General features: G+C 42.3%; 1 protein-coding gene across 1 annotated transcript in view; it reads left to right on the top strand.

Moving 5' to 3' along the window:
• Positions 1-8,065, top strand: part of RDX (radixin) — a 107,560-nt gene extending 99,495 nt beyond the window's left edge. Inside the window, exons 13-14 of the mRNA XM_040426260.1 lie at positions 4,646-4,897; positions 5,704-8,065. Coding sequence (XP_040282194.1) covers positions 4,646-4,897; positions 5,704-5,868 — 417 coding nt within the window. The 3' untranslated portion in view covers positions 5,869-8,065. The remainder of the gene's footprint in view (positions 1-4,645; positions 4,898-5,703) is intronic.
• The last annotated feature ends 10,904 nt before the right edge of the window (positions 8,066-18,969 follow it).

Raw genomic sequence — 18,969 nt, 5'->3', positions numbered from 1 at the left:
GAAGTAGACATATGGGGAATGTAAAGTAATAACTATTTTTGGAGGTATTACTATGTATTATAGAAGTAGAGAAATTGAAACTTGGAAATTTGCAATTTTTTTATTTTTTTGGGTAAATTTCGTATTTCTTTATAAATAAAAATGATTTTTTTTTTTTACTTCATTTTACCAGTGTCATGAAGTACAAAATGTGACGAAAAAACACTCTCAGAATGGCCTGGATAAGTCAAAGCATTTTAAAGTTATCACCACTTAAAGTGACACTGGTCAGATTTGCAAAAAATGACCTGGTCCTTAAGGTGAAATAAGGCTGTGGCCTTAAGGAGTTAACTCCTTAAAGGGAATGTGTCCTATTGTTTACTTTAACCACTTGCCGCACACCTAACGCCGAAAGGCGTCATTGCGGCGGCTCTCCCAGGCTACGCTAACGCTGATTGGCGTCATCTCGCGTGAGCCGAGATTTCCTGTGAACGCGCGCACACAGGATCGGAAGGTAAGCGAGTGGATCTCCAGCCTGCCAGCGGCGATCGTTCGCTGGCAGGCTGGAGATGCGATTTTTTTTAACCCCTAACGGGTATATTAGACACTGCTTTGATAACAGCGTCTAATATACCTGCTACCTGGTCCTCTGGTGGTCCCTTTTGTTTGGATCGACCACCCACCAGAGGACACAGGCAGCTCAGTAAAGTAGCACCAAACACCACTACACTACACCCCCCCCTGTCACTTATTAACCCCTTATGAACCACTGATCACCCCTGATCACCCCATATAGACTCCCTGATCACCCCCCTGTCATTGATCACCCCCCTGTCATTGATCACCCCCCTGTCATTGATCACCCCCCTGTCATTGATCACCCCCCTGTAAGGCTCCATTCAGACGTCCGCATGATTTTTACGGATTCACTGATACGTGGATCGTATCCGCAAAACACATACAGACGTCTGAATGGAGCCTTACAGGGGGGTGATCAATGATGGGGGTGATCACCCCATATAGACTCCCTGATCACCCCCCTGTCATTGATCACCCCCTGTCATTGATCACCCCCTGTAAGGCTGCATTCAGATGTCCGTATGTTTTTTACGGATCCACGGATACATGGATCGGATCCGCAAAACACATACGGACATCTGAATGGAGCCTTATAGGGGGGTGATCAATGACAGGGGGGTGATCACCCCATATAGACTCCCTGATCACCCCCCTGTCATTGATCACCCCCTGTAAGGCTCCATTCAGATGTCCGTATGTTTTTTTACGGATACATGGATCGGATCCGCAAAACACATACGGACATCTGAATGGAGCCTGACAGGGGGGTGATCAATGACAGGGGGGTGATCACCCCCCTGTCATTGATCACCCCCCTGTCATTGATCACCCCCCTGTCAGGCTCCATTCACACATTTTTTTTGGCCCAAGTTAGCGGAAATTATTATTTTTTTTCTTACAAAGTCTCATATTTCACTAACTTGTGTCAAAAAATAAAATCTCACATGAACTCACCATACCCCTCACAGAATCCAAATGCGTAAAATTTTTTAGACTTCTTCTCACGTTTTAGGGCCCCTAAAATGCCAGGGCAGTATAAATACCCCACATGTGACCCCATTTTGGAAAGAAGACACCCCAAGGTAATTTCCGCTAACTTGTGCCAAAAAAAAATAAATTCTATGAACTCTCCATGCCCCTCATTGAATACCTTGGGGTGTCTTCTTTCCAAAATGGGGTTACATGTGGGGTATTTATACTGCCCTGGCATTTTAGGGGCCCTAAAGCGTGAGAAGAAGTCTGGGATCCAAATGTCTAAAAATGCCCTCATAAAATGAATGTGGGCCCCTTTGCGCATCTAGGCTGCAAAAAAGTGTCACACATCTGGTATCGCCGTACTCAGGAGAAGTTGGGCAATGTGTTTTGGGGTGTCATTTTACATATACCCATGCTGGGTGAGATAAATATCTTGGTCAAATGCCAACTTTGTATAAAAAATGGGAAAAGTTGTTTTTTGCCGAGATATTTCTCTCACCCAGCATGAGTATATGTAGAAAGACACCCCAAAACACATTCCCCAACTTCTCCTGAATACGGCGATACCACATGTGTGACACTTTTTTGCAGCCTAGGTGGGCAAAGGGGCCCACATTCCAAAAAGCACCTTTAGGATTTCACAGGTCATTTACCTACTTACCACACATTAGGGCCCCTAGAATGCCAGGGCAGTATAACTACCCCACAAGTGACCCCATTTTGAAAAGAAGACACCCCAAGGTATTCCATGAGGGGCATGGCGAGTTCCTAGAATTATTATTTTTTTTGTCACAAGTTGATTTTTTCTTTTTTTTTCTTACAAAGTCTCATATTCCACTAACTTGTGACAAAAAATAAAAACTTCCATGAACTCACTATGCCCATCACGAAATACCTTGGGGTGTCTTCTTTCCAAAATGGGGTCACTTGTGGGGTAGTTATACTGCCCTGGCATTTTAGGAGCCCGAATGCGTGAGAAGTGGTTTGAAATCAAAATCTGTAAAAAATGGCCGGTGAAATCCGAAAGGTGCTCTTTGGAATGTGGGCCCCTTTGCCCACCTAGGCTGCAAAAAAGTGTCACACATCTGGTATCACCGTACTCAGGAGAAGTTGGGCAATGTGTTTTGGGGTGTCATTTTACATATACCCATGCTGGGTGAGAGAAATATCTTGGCAAAAGAAAACTTTTCCCATTTTTTTTTTTTTATCCAAAGTTGGCATTTGACCGAGATATTTATCTCACCCAGCATGGGTATATGTAAAATGACACCCCAAAACACATTGCCCAACTTCTCCTGAATACGGCGATACCACATGTGTGACACTTTTTTGCAGCCTAGGTGGGCAAAGGGGCCCACATTCCAAAGAGCACCTTTCGGATTTCACCGGCCATTTTTTACAGATTTTGATTTCAAACTACTTTGCACGCATTTGGGCCCCTAAAATGCCAGGGCAGTATAACTACCCCACAAGTGACCCCATTTTGGAAAGAAGACACCCCAAGGTATTTCGTGATGGGCATAGTGAGTTCATGGAAGTTTTTATTTTTTGTCACAAGTTAGTGGAATATGAGACTTTGTAAGAAAAGAAAATAAAATAAAAAAAATCATCATTTTCCGCTAACTTGTGACAAAAAATATAAAGTTCTTTGAACTCACTATGCCCATCAGCGAATACCTTAGGGTGTCTACTTTCCGAAATGGGGTCATTTGTGGGGTGTTTGTACTGTCTGGCCATTGTAGAACCTCAGGAAACATGACAGGTGCTCAGAAAGTCAGAGCTGCTTTAAAAAGCAGAAATTCACATTTTTGTACCATAGTTTGTAAATGCTATAACTTTTACCCAAACAATTTTTTTTTTTTACCCAAACATTTTTTTTTTATCAAAGACATGTAGAACAATAAATTTAGAGAAAAATTTATATATGGATGTCGTTTTTTTTGCAAAATTTTACAACTGAAAGTGGAAAATGTCATTTTTTTGCAAAAAAATCGTTAAATTTCGATTAATAACAAAAAAGTAAAAATGTCAGCAGCAATGAAATACCACCAAATGAAAGCTCTATTAGTGAGAAGAAAAGGAGGTAAAATTCATTTGGGTGTTAAGTTGCATGACCGAGCAATAAACCGCTAAAGTTGTGGAGTGCTGATTTGGGAAAAAAGGGCCTGGTCACTAGGGGGGTATAAACCTGTGGTCCTTAAGTGGTTAAATCAAATTTTTATGTTAAACATATTTTCACTTTTTTTTTTTTTTTTTTTTTACAAATACTAAGTCATGCAGTTTTTGCACTGACCAGTAAGCCTAATAATATGCCAATGTAACTTTTAGTAGCTGTAGTATTGTCATCACAAGCAGGATTACCATGACAGATCACCTCTTTATAGATGACGGTGTCCACGAATCTCAGCTTCTCCACTCCCTCCTGACCTCGCGCACAGGTCACAGAGCATGCCTAAAAAAAATTCTTATAGAAATCACTGGCGGTCCTCTCCTGTCCATTGTGTCTATGGCCCATGAAGGAGACACCCGTAGCTTTTTGGTTTTACTATTGGTGCCTATGGGAGTTTTGACTATCTGGCTTCCTCGTGTTAATGAAATCCAATTAATGGACCTTTTATTCCATTGGATGTCAGATTAGGAATTTTTTTTTTTTTTTTTTAATAGTGATAACAAACCCTCAAGAAATTAGTCACCGCTTTACCCCTTGATGCTTTCGGCCTTGGTCAAATCTGTATCCATCTTTGTTTTGAGAAAATCATCTTTCCAAACTGTCAGTCACTTGGCTTCATTTCAGGTTCTGGCTCCATGTTGTCGCTGATGGTGAAGATGTTATTATGTTGGCGCTTGCGTTTCCTTGTCTCTGGGAGTCGCATCTTTTTTTTTACCCTTTAACTGCAATGACTTGTTCTTCATCTTCCATATTTCAAGGCCATGTAACGTGATTTAAAATGAACAGTGAAATCATGGAGGTCTGTACAGTATGGATAACATTTTATGGTGGACCTTGAGCTGATATGTCCACTGCCGTGCTTCAGCCTTGTCCGTAAACATTACATTGCTGCAAATACACAACATTTATACATAGAATGTGACAACTTTTTGTCCTGGCCAGGCATTTTCTGCACAAGAAGATTTGGAAAAAACCAAAGAAGAGCTAAAAACCGTGATGTCTGCTCCACCACCCCCTCCACCTCCTCTCCCTCCACCACCTGCCGCACCCGCAGAAAATGAACACGATGAGCATGATGAGAACAGCGCAGAGGCCAGTGCAGAACTGTCCTCTGAGGGGGTGATGAATCATCGGAGTGAGGAGGAGAGACTGACCGAAACGCAAAAGAACGAGCGTGTAAAGAAGCAGCTTCAGGTAACCACTGATATGCATCGCAAAATGGCTACTTAGTCAGCTCACACAATGTACATTCCTGAAGGCTGCCAATGTGTATCCTTGGGTTGCCATGTTAATGCAAAAAAAAATTATTCTTCACTATGTGAGGTTTTATTGCAGGATATACCAAAATACCAGAGGCCAAAAGGACACTCTTTTGACCCGTGTTGGGTCAGTGGGGCCTATGGATACATTTGACATACATGCCAGGGACATTCCTGGTGCATACTGCAAATGGACACTACACACTCGGTTTATATGTAGCCTTACCATTTGGCTGCCTGTGACTTGACATCCATCAAATGTATGCTGCTAATTTCATTGTCCCTACTTTTTGCTAAAATACATTTGGTATAGGGAACAGAGAAGGGAGCATGGCTGCAGGATCAGACTACACACGGTTTTTGTAGTCTGTAACTATGGCAACACACGCAGTAAGTCTGTATAGGGGTTGTAGAAACTGCAAAACTTGGAATAGTAAAAGGGTTTGTCCAGGATTTGAAAAACATGGCTGCTTTCTTTCAAGAATGGCACCAACCCTGTCCATGGGTTGTCAGCTTAGGCAGCTCAGCTCCATTGGATTTGATGGGGCAGAGCTGCAATACCACACACAACCTGTGGATGGGGTAGTGGTGTTTCTAGAAGAATGAAGCAGTGTTTTTCTAATCCTAGACAACCCTTTAATTCCGTTTTCATTCCAGCTGCATTGGAACAAAAAATGGTTGCAAGTGGCAACATAACCTCTAAGGCATGTGAATTTTAAATCTCTTTGATTTAAATCCCAGGCTCTAAGTTCTGAGTTGGCACAAGCAAGAGATGAAACCAAGAAAACTCAGAATGACGTTCTTCACGCTGAAAACGTAAAAGCAGGCCGCGACAAGTACAAGACACTCCGCCAGATACGACAAGGAAACACGAAACAGCGCATCGATGAGTTTGAATCCATGTGAAGAGGCCTCGCCCCTAACGCCGTTCTACACTATGCTGAATCATCAACATAGAAGTAGGCCTTTGAAGAATCGATGACGAAGCGTGCCCCACCCCTTGCCAAAGCACCTGTACCAGTCTGACTGTGGAGGATAGACGATCACAAATGGGTTTTATCTGCAGGGCTGAAGATATCGCATCTCATTTCAGTTCATAACACCAGCATATCAATGTTACTAATTCATATTGTCACAGTTAGTGTTTCCTGAAAGTTAGTCGTTAGCTGCTAATAAAGATTTGAGATTTGAAAGGACAGCTCAAGTATGAGTCCAGAACTGACAAGAGTTTAGCGAGTTGTTTTTTTTTTTTGTTTTTTTTTTATAATTTGGGATTATTTGTAATTTTATGTCCCATCATGATGTTGCTTAAAATGTTCTGGAACAGAGTAAAGTCCATGTCCTGACAATTGGTTTAGCATATTGGCAATAACATGACATTATATATAAATATATATATATTATTTTTTTCTTTTATAATAAGAGGTTAGTGTTAGGGAGTGAGCTTTATAATACTACCTCACGTACACAGGATGACTGGTCCTCGTAAAACCAACAACATGTTTTATTTACTAAGATTTACCCTAGTTTGACTTCTTTTTTTTTTTCTTTAACTTTATTTGATTGCTTTCACTGTCTGTATTAGTTTGTAAAGTAGTAACAAGCATATTATTTTATAGGAGACCGGTAACCATACAAATACTAACATCCTAGGCATGACAAACGCTATATACAATCCGTTATTCATATAATGCGCCTTTTCTGTCAGGGCCCACCCTCCAGTCCGGAATGGTGATTGTGTCTAAGGACTAAGCAGCCTCTAAACTACTTCTCCCATCATGCTATGGTAGTTGCAGGCTGCTCAGTCCTTGAGTCGATATGTGAATTTTTTTATTTTTTTTCTGTTTGATAAATGTGAAATTATTAGTGAGAAGCGATTCTCAAGAAATGCTTTATAAGCGTCCGCCATTGCATTGTATTGTCCGATTAACTAAACGTTAGCGGTATTCACATCTATGTAAGCAGCCTTCAGTGTAATTGTACGGCATTCAGTTTCCACTGCTTTGGATAGTACAACCTTCATCAACCCCGGCAGGTGCCATTTGAACTCTTGGTACCCACTGGGGTCGAGCGTTATTAAATGCAGTCTACAGACACATCCTGTGGACGTGTATGGCTCCTTTTAAGGTGTTCATTATGGACTCCCTTGCCCCACATAAGTCAAGCACATAGAGCGGACATCCACGTTGGTCTGCGACATTGCTATTTAAATTTCATTATTTTAGAGGCTTATTGTGTAAAAAACTAAATCTGCTGCCAAACCCCTGGACGTCCTAACGCATCGGCTGTCGGATTGGAGGCAGAACATAGCCAAAGTATCCACCAGCCCGCCATGGGTATCCTCCATGGGTTCTAGTGCAAAATGAAGCTGCTGTCATTACATTTCATACGTATATATATGTACGCAGATATAGCACAGGCCTTAAGGCACAGCAGTATCAGCTGGCATTTGTTTGCATTGCACAGAGAATTTAGGTAGTGTTTCCAGGCGTATGGTCCTTCCTATAGTTACTTTATATTATAGCCGCTCCTGAATGGACGAGCATATCCGACAGGCTTTAACTCTACCATATCATTATCAGTGTTGGAATGCCAATCGCTCACTGGTGAGTAGTTCATGGCGAGCAAACGTCTAGATTTGTAGTGCAAGGTATAGGATGTTGGAATTATGGACAAGTTTGATAACTCACTTGAGGTTTTGATTCAAGTGAATGGCCCCAAGTATATGTGGCCATGATCTAAAAAGGGAATTTATCAGGCACTTAAGTCTGTTTGTTTTTTTTTGGTTTTTTTTCCCCGGATATAATATCCTTATAATTAATCCTGCTAAGGAACTAATGAGCTGACCAAGCAGCAGTCAGTATACTGAGGTAAGGGATTATATACCGAGCATAGGTAATACCACAAGAGCATGAACATGGCTTCAAAGAGTTCTTTACTTTCTTGAAGAGTTTTGGTCAGACGCTCTGAACATCAGGTATTGATCATTTCATGACAGTAAATTTAGGATTATTTTTCCCTTTTACGAAAATCTTTTGTTGTACATGAAAGTTGCAATTATTTTCAACCAGGTTGTTTAACAATAAAGATATAATGGACGTTTCTTCTGGTTTTGTGCTTGCATTCATTACTTTTTGTATTCCACCGGATTGCAGTCGAAAGAATAATCTGATGTTGATGAAACTGTGTAGATTTAAAGGGTTTGCCCCCGAATTTTTATTTTTTATGATTGCTCTTTAAGTGTCAAAAGAGCTTTTTTGGTGGAGGCATATAATGGTCAGTCAATTTTCAACTACCAATGATGTAACCAGACTTGCACTGTAATTATCATTTGAAATAGATAGAATAGACTCTGTTCATGTCACATTTGGAGCCGATGTTTGGTATATACGCTTGGAAAAAGCTCCCAGCATATTCTCCAAATTTATCGATAGGGCTTCATTCACCCAGTGGAGGCCAATAGTGTCCTTTTGGCTTCTATTTGGGCAGTGTAAGTCAGTATAGTTTCATCCTTTTCATCCCCCATGATGGCATACTAGGAGAATGACCCTTGACCTATGTAGGGGCAGGAACAGATTAAATTGTCCTCTCCCACCACCTCCCTCCCGTGTTTCCTTTTCCTACATTGTCCAGGGCAGTGAGAGCCTTCCCTGAAGAAGTCACAGAAGTGAAGAATGAATATATATATAATTTATTTATTTATTTTTATTTTATTTTTTTCCTTGTCCAGGTAAGACATCGGGGGCGTTGGGCTTTCCTTTCACCTTACCCTTTACACTTGGACTCCTCTGCTTGCCTTTGTTTCCATACTAATGTTTGGCAGAAGGATTAGGTACTTCTTTTTTGGAGCCTGTTCCCACTCAGAGCTGGGGGCTCTGTTGCATCAGTGTCGTCCTACAGGATTGGGCACGTTACTAGCGTTTGACATCAGATTCGGGGGCACCATATGTGTCACACCGGAAGTACTTGGTCACTCTCTGGAAGTGACGACAGATGCTGTCCCAGGATCACATATGAGAGGGGCAGCCACGGGGGATGTGGCTGATCTGAGGTCTGAACTCCTGCATCATATCAGGTCCAGGATCTGAGACTCTGGTGGCTCGTATGGATGGCCCAGACCCTCCCTCTGCAACACAGTCTGTCAGTTCCCCAAGTGGGAGAAATAATGGCAGTTGTATATATGGGCAGGAGAGTATTATACATAATACATATATATTTGGTTGCTGTCTCTTTTGGTAGGGGTGCAAAGAGACCTGGGTGAAATCCAGAATTAGGAAGTGTGCAACTTGTTTCAAAACGTACTAGAAAATTACAGGAAGAAATTATGTAAAGTCTGCATATCTAACCTTATGAGAGAAGCAACCATCTATCGTAGAATAATTTAAATTTGTGATGCATGAAGAGGTAAAGTCTTCCCTGGCTCTGATCTGGATGAGGAAGCATCCACTTCCAGACATTATATGGAAGAGAATCAGTTTTCAGAAGGTGAAATAATTGAGGGAAAGAAAAAATATTTTCTTTTGAGGAAATGGACAATTTATTAAAAAAATTCAGAACCTTTATAGGTATTGAGGACATGCAGAAACCACGTACGGGCCAGGACGGAATGTTCGGAGATTTAAGAGTTTAAAGGTCCAGAGTCACAAAAAATGTGCAAGACATGGTTTTAGAGGAGTGGTTAAACCCAGAGCGTCTCTACAGAATTTGACCTTGCTGAATTAAAAAGTTTTTTTAAGGTCCCAAAAATTGATGTGCAGGTGGCAAAGGTAGTGAAGAAAACCTCCGTACCATTTGAAGACTCCTCTCAATTATGCAATCCTATGGAAAGGAAGATTGATTGTTTATTGAGGAAATCTTGGGAAGCGGTGATGTACGGGTTAAAAACCAATATAGCAGCAACTTGTTGGAGGGCCATGTATCGTTGGCTCAGTAAACTGGGGAATCACCTTAAAAATAAAACTCCAAGGGAGAACATAATTTAGTCCATTCCCCTCTTAATATCTGCGACAGCCTTTCTAGCAGACGGTTCGGCATGATCTGTAAGGTTTGCTGCTAGAGCTGCAGCTTTATCTAATTCAGCTAGGAGGGTTTTATGGATGAAATCCTGGTCAGGGGATAAAACCTCTAAAGCTAAATTATGCTCTATTGCATTTTCTGGTGAAATATGTAGTTGTACCCGGTTTTGATAAAAATCCATATGAATGCAGCCTATCAAAAGCAGTGGTTTCCTGGGGAAAAAGGAAATGGCCCTTTCGCTCCTATAATACCTGAAGCAGAATATTTAGACAGAAAGGTAAATCAGGCCGTTGGAGTTACCCAAAGTGGGGAGGAGGGAAAGGTTTCCTACTTAACCCCCTCTTAGTTTTTTTTTTTTTTTCCAGGGCCACTTTAAGTTCCCAGTGTGCCCTGGATTCCAGATTACCACTCGCATCTCGGAAATTTTTCAGTACAAAACATGGCATGGAGTTCAGGATTTGGTAAGGTTAGGAGTAGCAGTTCTGGTTCCTGTAGCCCTGCAAGGTTAAGGTTATTACTCCAGACTTTTCTTATAAAAAAAACAAAACCTGATGGTTCTTTCCATACTATAATAAACAATAATTCTGAACAAGTGGATCAAAATGTAATCTGTAGCTTCTACAGCCCCATTAATAGAGAAGGGGGCATTCTTGTGCTCAGTAGATCTAAAAGACTCTTACGATCATGTGCCAATACACATAAATTCCCCAAAACATCTGAGATTTGCCATCAAAAAACATTTTCAATTTGTAGCTCTTCCATTTGGTATCTAGTTGGGCCCCAAGGATCTTCACCGAGCTACTGGTGGAAATGGTAGAGCATAATAATCTTCCCATACCTAGACCAAAGACCAAATCCTCTGGGATATGGATTACTTCCTAGAGCTCCTGACAGATCTAGGGTGTATAGTACACATGAAGAAATCCTGTCTGCAACCACCAACACTGAAGATTTCTAGGGATCCTGTTAGACCCCAGATCATAAACCTCTTCTTGTCCCTCTGGAGGAGAAAAGAATATCCTTTAAAGAAAATATGAGAATTTCAGTTACACAAATCGTGCACAATCAGAAGCCATGAGAATTCTGAGTCTTCTGACCTCATGCATCACTTCAGTAGCCTGGAGTCAAGTACACTTCGGGACTCTACAGGCATGGATTTCAAAAAAAAAAAAAAGGAACAAAAAACTCTGCCCTGGGCTGGTGGCAGAAGACCTCAAATCTGGTCCATGGTGTTTTCTGGCAAAGAAATCCAGCAGTCCAAATGCAGATAAATGCAAGCAAGACAGGTTGGGGAGCAAAAGTAGAGGGACACTTTTATCAAGGCATCCTTTCTCGGGATATTAGCAGCAGCTCCTCCAACTATTTTTTTATTTTTTTTAAATCAAAAATCATTTTTATTGATTGAGTCAGTCATTTACATGGACATAAACTTGATGCAATGACATTACAGAGTAATGCAAAGATTTTGTTAGATAACGAATTTAACTTTCATTCAATGTAAGACTAGGAGTTAAAGCCAGGAAGTCATTCCATTGGTCTGGAGATATTGCTCCAACATCCTTTTCCCACTTCCCCTTTACCACCAGGGGGGTTGAGGGGGTATTAGCGTCAAGAATATATTTATATAGTTGGGATATCAGGCCTTTGGTAACCCCAGCTTCCAGTAATTGTTTCACCACAGGAGGAGAGGCGGCAATTACTATGTTTCTTGGAAATTGCATTTGGTATGCATGTCTTAATAAAGGAATTGGAAGAATGCCGTTTTGGGTAGTCCAAACTCTTCCTGGAGTTGAGTAAAAGATTTAAACACTCCATGCAATTGAATTGAATTTGGTCCAAAAAGAGTATGCCCCTCTCCTCCCATGTGGAAAAGCCTTCCAGCCTGAATATCTCTGGCAGTTGGGGGTTTCATAATGTCATTGAATTCTGTCAGATTTGTTAATTCTTAAAATTTTGCCCAGACCTTGGCCAAAAGGGAAAATGGGGGAAGTTTTTTACCCAGGGGTTGATGCCTACTTATTTCCAACGAGGCAATAGGTGCTTTTTGTTTCATAGTGTGGGCAACAATATCAGCTGAAGGGTCTAGATTAGTTGTATTAATCCATCCCCTGACATGTTGTCATTGTGCAGCTATGTAATAGGACCATGGGTTCGGGAGAGATAATCCGCCCTCTTCCTTACTTTTTTGGAGTGTTTCTATGCGGATTCCCTGTTGTTTCTTTTTCCATATCAGTGATCTAAAAATCCCCTGAATCTTATAGAAAATCCTTTGTGGGATCCATACCGGTGAATTGTGTAATATATATATATATATATATATATTAGCTGTGGCATGAATATCATTTTAAGTTACAACGGCCAATTACCGTAAGGGGTAGTTTGCACCAAATATTAGTTTTGACTACAAATTTAGCAATTAATGGCTCTAGATTCAGTTTTATGTATTCAGCTGGTATCTGTGTTATCACCCCTAAGTATTTGAATTGAGTGGTTAGCTGCAAGGGAATACGAGTGAGGTCCAATTGTGGTGGGGTAGGATCCAATGGGAGAATTGTGGCTTTGTCCCAGTTTATTCTTAGTCCAGAGTATTTCCCAAAATTGGTAATTTCGTGCATTATGGGGTCTATAGACTCCAGTAGATCTCCCACATACAATAATAAATAGTCTGCGTATAACGAGACTCTTCCTGGGGCCCTATTGGAAATCCCTTCCAGTCTGGGGAGGTACGTGAAAGACAAGCTAGGGGCTCAATTGCTATTGCAAATAGGGGAGATAAGGGGCAACCCTGCCGTGTGCCCCTATGTAATGGAAATTGATTTAGAAAGTATCCCGCTTGCCCTAATCCTTGCTAGCGGGGAGTTGTACAGCAATTTGACCCAAGAGACAAATCCCGGGCCAAAGCCCATGACCTCCAAAACTTCCCATAGGTATTCCCATTCTACGCTGTCAAAAGCCTTGGCAGAGTCTAAGGAAATTATTGCACGGCAACCCCCGGTATTTAATGGCCTCTGGATATTCAGGAATAATCGACGAAGATTACTGGCCGTGCTCCTATCTGGCATGAAGCCCGCCTGATCCTTATGTATTAAAGGAGTAATTACTTTATTAAGCCGATTGGCCAATACTTTGGCTAAAAGTTTTACATCATTTGATAGGAGAGAAATGGGTCTATAGGAGTCAGGTCTTATTGGGTCCTTATTGGGGTTTGGAATAATCACCATTATCGCTTCCGTCATAGATGTAGGTAATATCCCAGTTCGCAGCGCATCATTAAAGGTCTCTAAAAGATGTGGGAGGAGACAGTCTCGATACCGTTTAAAAAAAATTCCCCGGGCAACCCATCTGAACCTGGGGCCTTTTCATTAGGGAAGGAGCTCAAGGCTACTTCCAGTTCCTCCAAAGTAAGGGGTTCATCCAGGTATGCAGCAGATTCTAAGGACAATTTAGGGATTGATATTCGCCCAAGATACTCCTTTATATCATCTCCTCCCATGGTCATTTTAGAAGAATAGAATTCCTTATAATATTTATGGAATGTATCAAGGATTACTGAATTTTCCACCGAGAGTGCCCCATCCATGGTTCTAATTGCTGCTATTCTGGAGGCACCCGCTTGTGACCGGACAACTCTGGCCAGTAGACTACCCGTACTCTCCCCTGCCTCAAAATATTTTTTGGGATGAAAAAACTTTGTCTGCTATATGCAATAAATGGTCAGTAAGTTTAGATTGTGCATTTTTCCATACCGTTTCAGATTGCTAGTAGGGTGTACTGATATACAATTGCTCACTTCTTGTCACTTCCTGCTGTATAGCTTTAGTGAGTTCCCTAGTTTTAATTTTGCGTCTATAAATTTTCTGGATATAGAGGCCTCTTACATATGCTTTCATAGCGTCCCATATTGTCCCTATAGCTGCTGATCCTTTATTGAGATTGAAAAATTCATTTATTTGGTTCGTTAGGGGGTCTTCCTCGTCTAATAGCTGTATCCAGAAGGGATTGAGCTCCCAGAGCACTGAACCACAGTGCCCTCTATCATTTCCAAACCTCAATTCTATATGGATAGGTGAATGATCAGAGAGGCAGCGCGGTAGGTATTCTATAACAGAGGTATGGGACAGTGCTTCTAGAGACCCAATGGGCAAATCTATTCTGTATAGGGACCCATGAGACGCAGAAAAACAGGAGTACTGTCGTTCCTGGGGGTATCTAATTCTCCACAAGTCATGCAGATCCAGTTCTCTGAGTAACTTTGCCATTTAAGTCTCACCAGAATTTGTTAGGTTAAGAGGCAGCGGAAATTTATCCATAGAAGGATCTAAATATTTGTTAAAATCACCCAACATTAGGAGTGGCACCTGTGGCCCCTGAGATACCCATGACATTACCTCCCTTATGGCGCCGCTGGAATATGGTGGCGGGATATATATGGCAATTAGGAAAAATTGTACCTCAAATATTGAGCATTGCAGGCATACATATTGACCTTTCCGTGTCAATTTTGCTTGAGTGGCATTCAAAGGGGATAGCTCTGTGAATTAGGACACTAACTACCCTAGCGTGTGTAAAAAAGGGCCTGTGAGATCCATGGCTTATGAAGCAACCCATAGGATTGTTTAGTCAAGTGAGTCTCAGTGAGGCATATTATGGCTGGCTGATACTTTTGAACGGCCATAAAAACCGCTTGGCGTTTAGTAGGATCTCCCAGGCCTCTAACATTCCACACTATAGTGTGAGTTTTATCCGCCATCGTCCCATTGGAGACATAAAAGGAAGGAAGATCTAGGCAACAAGATAAGACATTTACCAGGCAATGAAAGAATAATTGCGTGTGTCATCTCTCTGCAGGCTCTGAGACTAAGTGAACAATAAACATAATATTCCCAACAAAATGATCTTGTGATGGTCCCAGAACAGGACATGAGGCACAGGAAAGGTTCCTGTAACCCGCAGCATAGAAGGCAACAACATATCCGCATTCACGGAACAGGTCTCAGTAGTAGAGACCTGGGCAGCAATAAAACAATATGACAGATGGCATTTTGGTACAGTTAACTCTTGGCGTTTCACCTAAACAAATGACCAGCACAAGTATGGCTATTAAAGTCATTGCCAGAAGATGGCACCAAATTACTACTCTGGAGCATTGTGGCGGTAGTATAAACATGAACTCTCAACAAATATGGAACATTATACTTATCCGCCCATCCCCAGAGTTCTCTAGATTGTCCTCAGTGAAGACCCAGGTACAGCAATTTCCACTTTTCTATCAGTCGTTGTCATAACTTTCGGATGGATAGGATTCCATTTGTTCAATCCACCGGTTGGCGTCCTCCGGGGATTTGAAGAAGTGGGTTTTCCCTTTAAACACTACTCGGAGCTTTGAGGGATATAGCATGGCATACTGTATATTCTGCGATCGTAGTCGCTTTTTAACATCTAGAAATCGTGCACGTCGTCTCTGCACCTCCACTGAAAAGTCAGGAAAGATAGAAACGTTATGTCCAGCCATAGATGAATTCTGGTGCTCTTTTGCTTTGCGGAGAATAGTATCTCTATCTTGAAAATGTTAAATCCTCATTAGCATTGGTCTAGGAGGGCCGCCCGGTGGTGGTGGGCGAAACGGCACTCTGTGCGCCCTCTCTATGGGAAAGAAGGGAGACAAAGAGTCTTTTCCAAAAATCTTTCTAAATCAATCCTCAAAGAATTGGACATCATGGGGCCCTTCAGGTTTTTCAGGGACCCCCAAAATGCGAAGGTTATTTTGTCGCGATCTGTTTTCAAAGTCCTCCGTTTTACTTATCAGGAGAGTGACGTTGTGTATTACTTTAGCCAGATCACGTCTTCCAGTTGGCTTACTCGCCTCTCCGCTACAGTAATTCTTTCATTAGCCTTCCTTATATCCTGTCTAATAAAAGACACATTTTCTTGGAGGGACCTAATAGATGCGTTGAGGGTCATCAGAGCTGCACTCCATTGGTGCACGGCCGCAAATATGTCCTTGATAGTAGGATCGGCCAGTGGTGGCAATGTGGGAATAGAGGGGGTAGAGGGTTGTACACTGACATTTTGCAGTGAGCCAGACTCAGCAGCAGGGCCCCCCCCTCCACTTGCCTCCAGCTCCTCCACGTGGGATCCGCCATCTTGGGAGCATGCGCCTCGCTTCACCAGGTAATCGGCCGAAGCTGCTGCATGTTCTGTTATCACTTCCGACAGAGCGCCCTCATGTACAGGGTCCTCTTTTGTTGGGGGGAGTCGGGCGTATTGTTCCGGGCGCGCTGCGACCTCCGCCGCTTTAGACTATGCGGCCGCACCATGTTGCTTTGCCGGAGTCGGTCCCGCCGCTTCCTTTTCTTTTCTGGCCGAGCGGGTCATACTGGCCTGGGGTCCAGAGAGGTTCCTCAGCAAGTAGCAGTGGTGCCAGGCTGTTTTAGTGTATCAGCCCCAGAATGACGGAGGATTCTGTTAGCGCTGCCCGGGAGCTCAAGCGCACACGTCCTTCTACATTGCCGGCAAGGCCACGCAACCCCCAGTTCCTCCAACTATTGAGAACTATAGAGAACTCAAAGCGGTCTTGGAAACATACAGAACATCATCTAAAAAGGAAAGTATCGGAGGATCTTTTCGGACAACAGTGGATTAACTTAAACACCAATGAGGAACAAGATCAGAGGCCCTATGAAAGCTAGCTGTCAGAATATTTTGCTGGGCAGAGGCAAACGTTTGCTGTATCTCAGCAGTTCATCTCAAGGGGTCGCAAAAGCAAATGGCAAATTTTCCTGATTATACCTGTATAATTCTTCCCAGGAGAACATATTATCTCAAGTACCTATCCTTCATCCAAATTTTCACACTGACTGCTTGGATCCTGGGGGTTCGATACTAAAACAACAGGGTCTGTCTGAAAGGCTGTTGAGAAGGCTAGCCGGAAAAAAGTTACATCAGCCATATACAGTTGCAAGAAAAAGTATGTGAACCCTTTGGAATGATATGGATTTCTGTACAAATTGGTCATAAAATGGGATCTGATCTTCATTTAAGTCACAACAATAGACAATCACAGTCTGCTTAAACTAATAACACACAAAGAATTAAATGTTACCATGTTTTTATTGAACACACCATGTAAGCATTCACAGTGCAGGTGGAAAAAGTATGTGAACCCCTAGACTGACATCTCCAAGAGCTAATTGGAGTGAGGTGTCAGCCAACTGGAGTCCAATCAATGAGATGAGATTGGAGGTGTTGGTTACAGCTGCCCTGCCCTATAAAAAACACACCAGTTCTGGGTTTGCTTTTCAAGAAGCATTGCCTGATGTGAATGATGCCTCGCACAAAAGAGCTCTTAGAAGACCTACGATTAAGAATTGGTGACTTGCATAAAGCCAGAAAGGGTTATAAAAGTATCTCCAAAAGCCTTGCTGTTCATCAGTCCAAGCGAAGACAAATTGTCTATAAATGGAGAAAGTTCAGCACTGCTGCTACTCTCCCTAGGAGTGGCCGTCCTGTAAAGATGACTGCAAGAGCACAGAGCAGACTGCTCAATGAGGTGAAGAAGAAGTCTAGTGTCAGCTAAAGACTTACTTACAAAAGTCTCTGGCATATGCTAACATCCCTGTTAGCGAATCTACGATACGTAAAACACTAAACAAGAATAGATTTCATGGGAGGATACCACAGAGGAAGCCACTGCTGTCCAAAAAAACATTGCTGCACATTTACAGTTTGCACAAGAGCACCTGGATGTTCTACAGCAGTACTGGCAAAATATTCTGTGGACAGATGAAACCAAAGTAGAGTTGTTTGGAAGAAACACACAACACTACACTGCGTGCAGAATTATTAGGCAAATGAGTATTTTGACCACATCATCCTCTTTATGCATGTTGTCTTACTCCAAGCTGTATAGGCTCGAAAGCCTACTACCAATTAAGCATATTAGGTGATGTGCATCTCTGTAATGAGAAGGGGTGTGGTCTAATGACATCAACACCCTATATTAGGTGTGCATAATTATTAGGCAACTTCCTTTCCTTTGGCAAAATGGGTCAAAAGAAGGACTTGACAGGCTCAGAAAAGTCAAAAATAGTGAGATATCTTGCAGAGGGATGCAGCACTCTTAAAATTGCAAAGCTTCTGAAGCGTGATCATTGAACACTCAAGCGTTTCATTCAAAATAGTCAACAGGGTCACAAGAAGCGTGTGGAAAAACCAAGGTGCAAAATAACTGCCCATGAACTGAGAAAAGTCAAGCGTGCAGCTGCCAAGATGCCACTTGCCACCAGTTTGGCCATATTTCAGAGCTGCAACATCACTGGAGTGCCCAAAAGCACAAGGTGTGCAATACTCAGAGACATGGCCAAGGTAAGAAAGGCTGAAAGACGACCACCACTGAACAAGACACACAAGCTGAAACGTCAAGACTGGGCCAAGAAATATCTCAAGACTGATTTTTCTAAGGTTTTATGGACTGATGAAATGAGAGTGAGTCTTGATGGGCCAGATGGATGGGCCCGTGGCTGGATTGGTAAAGGGCAGAGAGCTCCAGTCCGACTCAGACGCCAGCAAGGTGGAGGTGGAGTACTGGTTTGGGCTGGTATCATCAAAGATGAGCTTGTGGGGCCTTTTCGGCATGAGGATGGAGTCAAGCTCAACTCCCAGTCCTACTGCCAGTTTCTGGAAGACACCTTCTTCAAGCAGTGGTACAGGAAGAAGTCTGCATCCTTCAAGAAAAACATGATTTTCATGCAGGACAATGCTCCATCACACGCGTCCAAGTACTCCACAGCGTGGCTGGCAAGAAAGGGTATAAAAGAAGAAAATCTAATGACATGGCCTCCTTGTTCACCTGATCTGAACCCCATTGAGAACCTGTGGTCCATCATCAAATGTGAGATTTACAAGGAGGGAAAACAGTACACCTCTCTGAACAGTGTCTGGGAGGCTGTGGTTGCTGCTGCACGCAATGTTGATGGTGAACAGATCAAAACA

The sequence above is a fragment of the Bufo bufo genome, chromosome 3 (genome assembly GCF_905171765.1).
Source record: "Bufo bufo chromosome 3, aBufBuf1.1, whole genome shotgun sequence".
In the NCBI taxonomy this organism is placed as follows: Eukaryota; Metazoa; Chordata; class Amphibia; order Anura; family Bufonidae; genus Bufo; species Bufo bufo.
The sequence above is the reverse complement of the archived record's forward strand: the minus strand, read 5'-3'. Positions and strand labels throughout refer to the sequence as shown.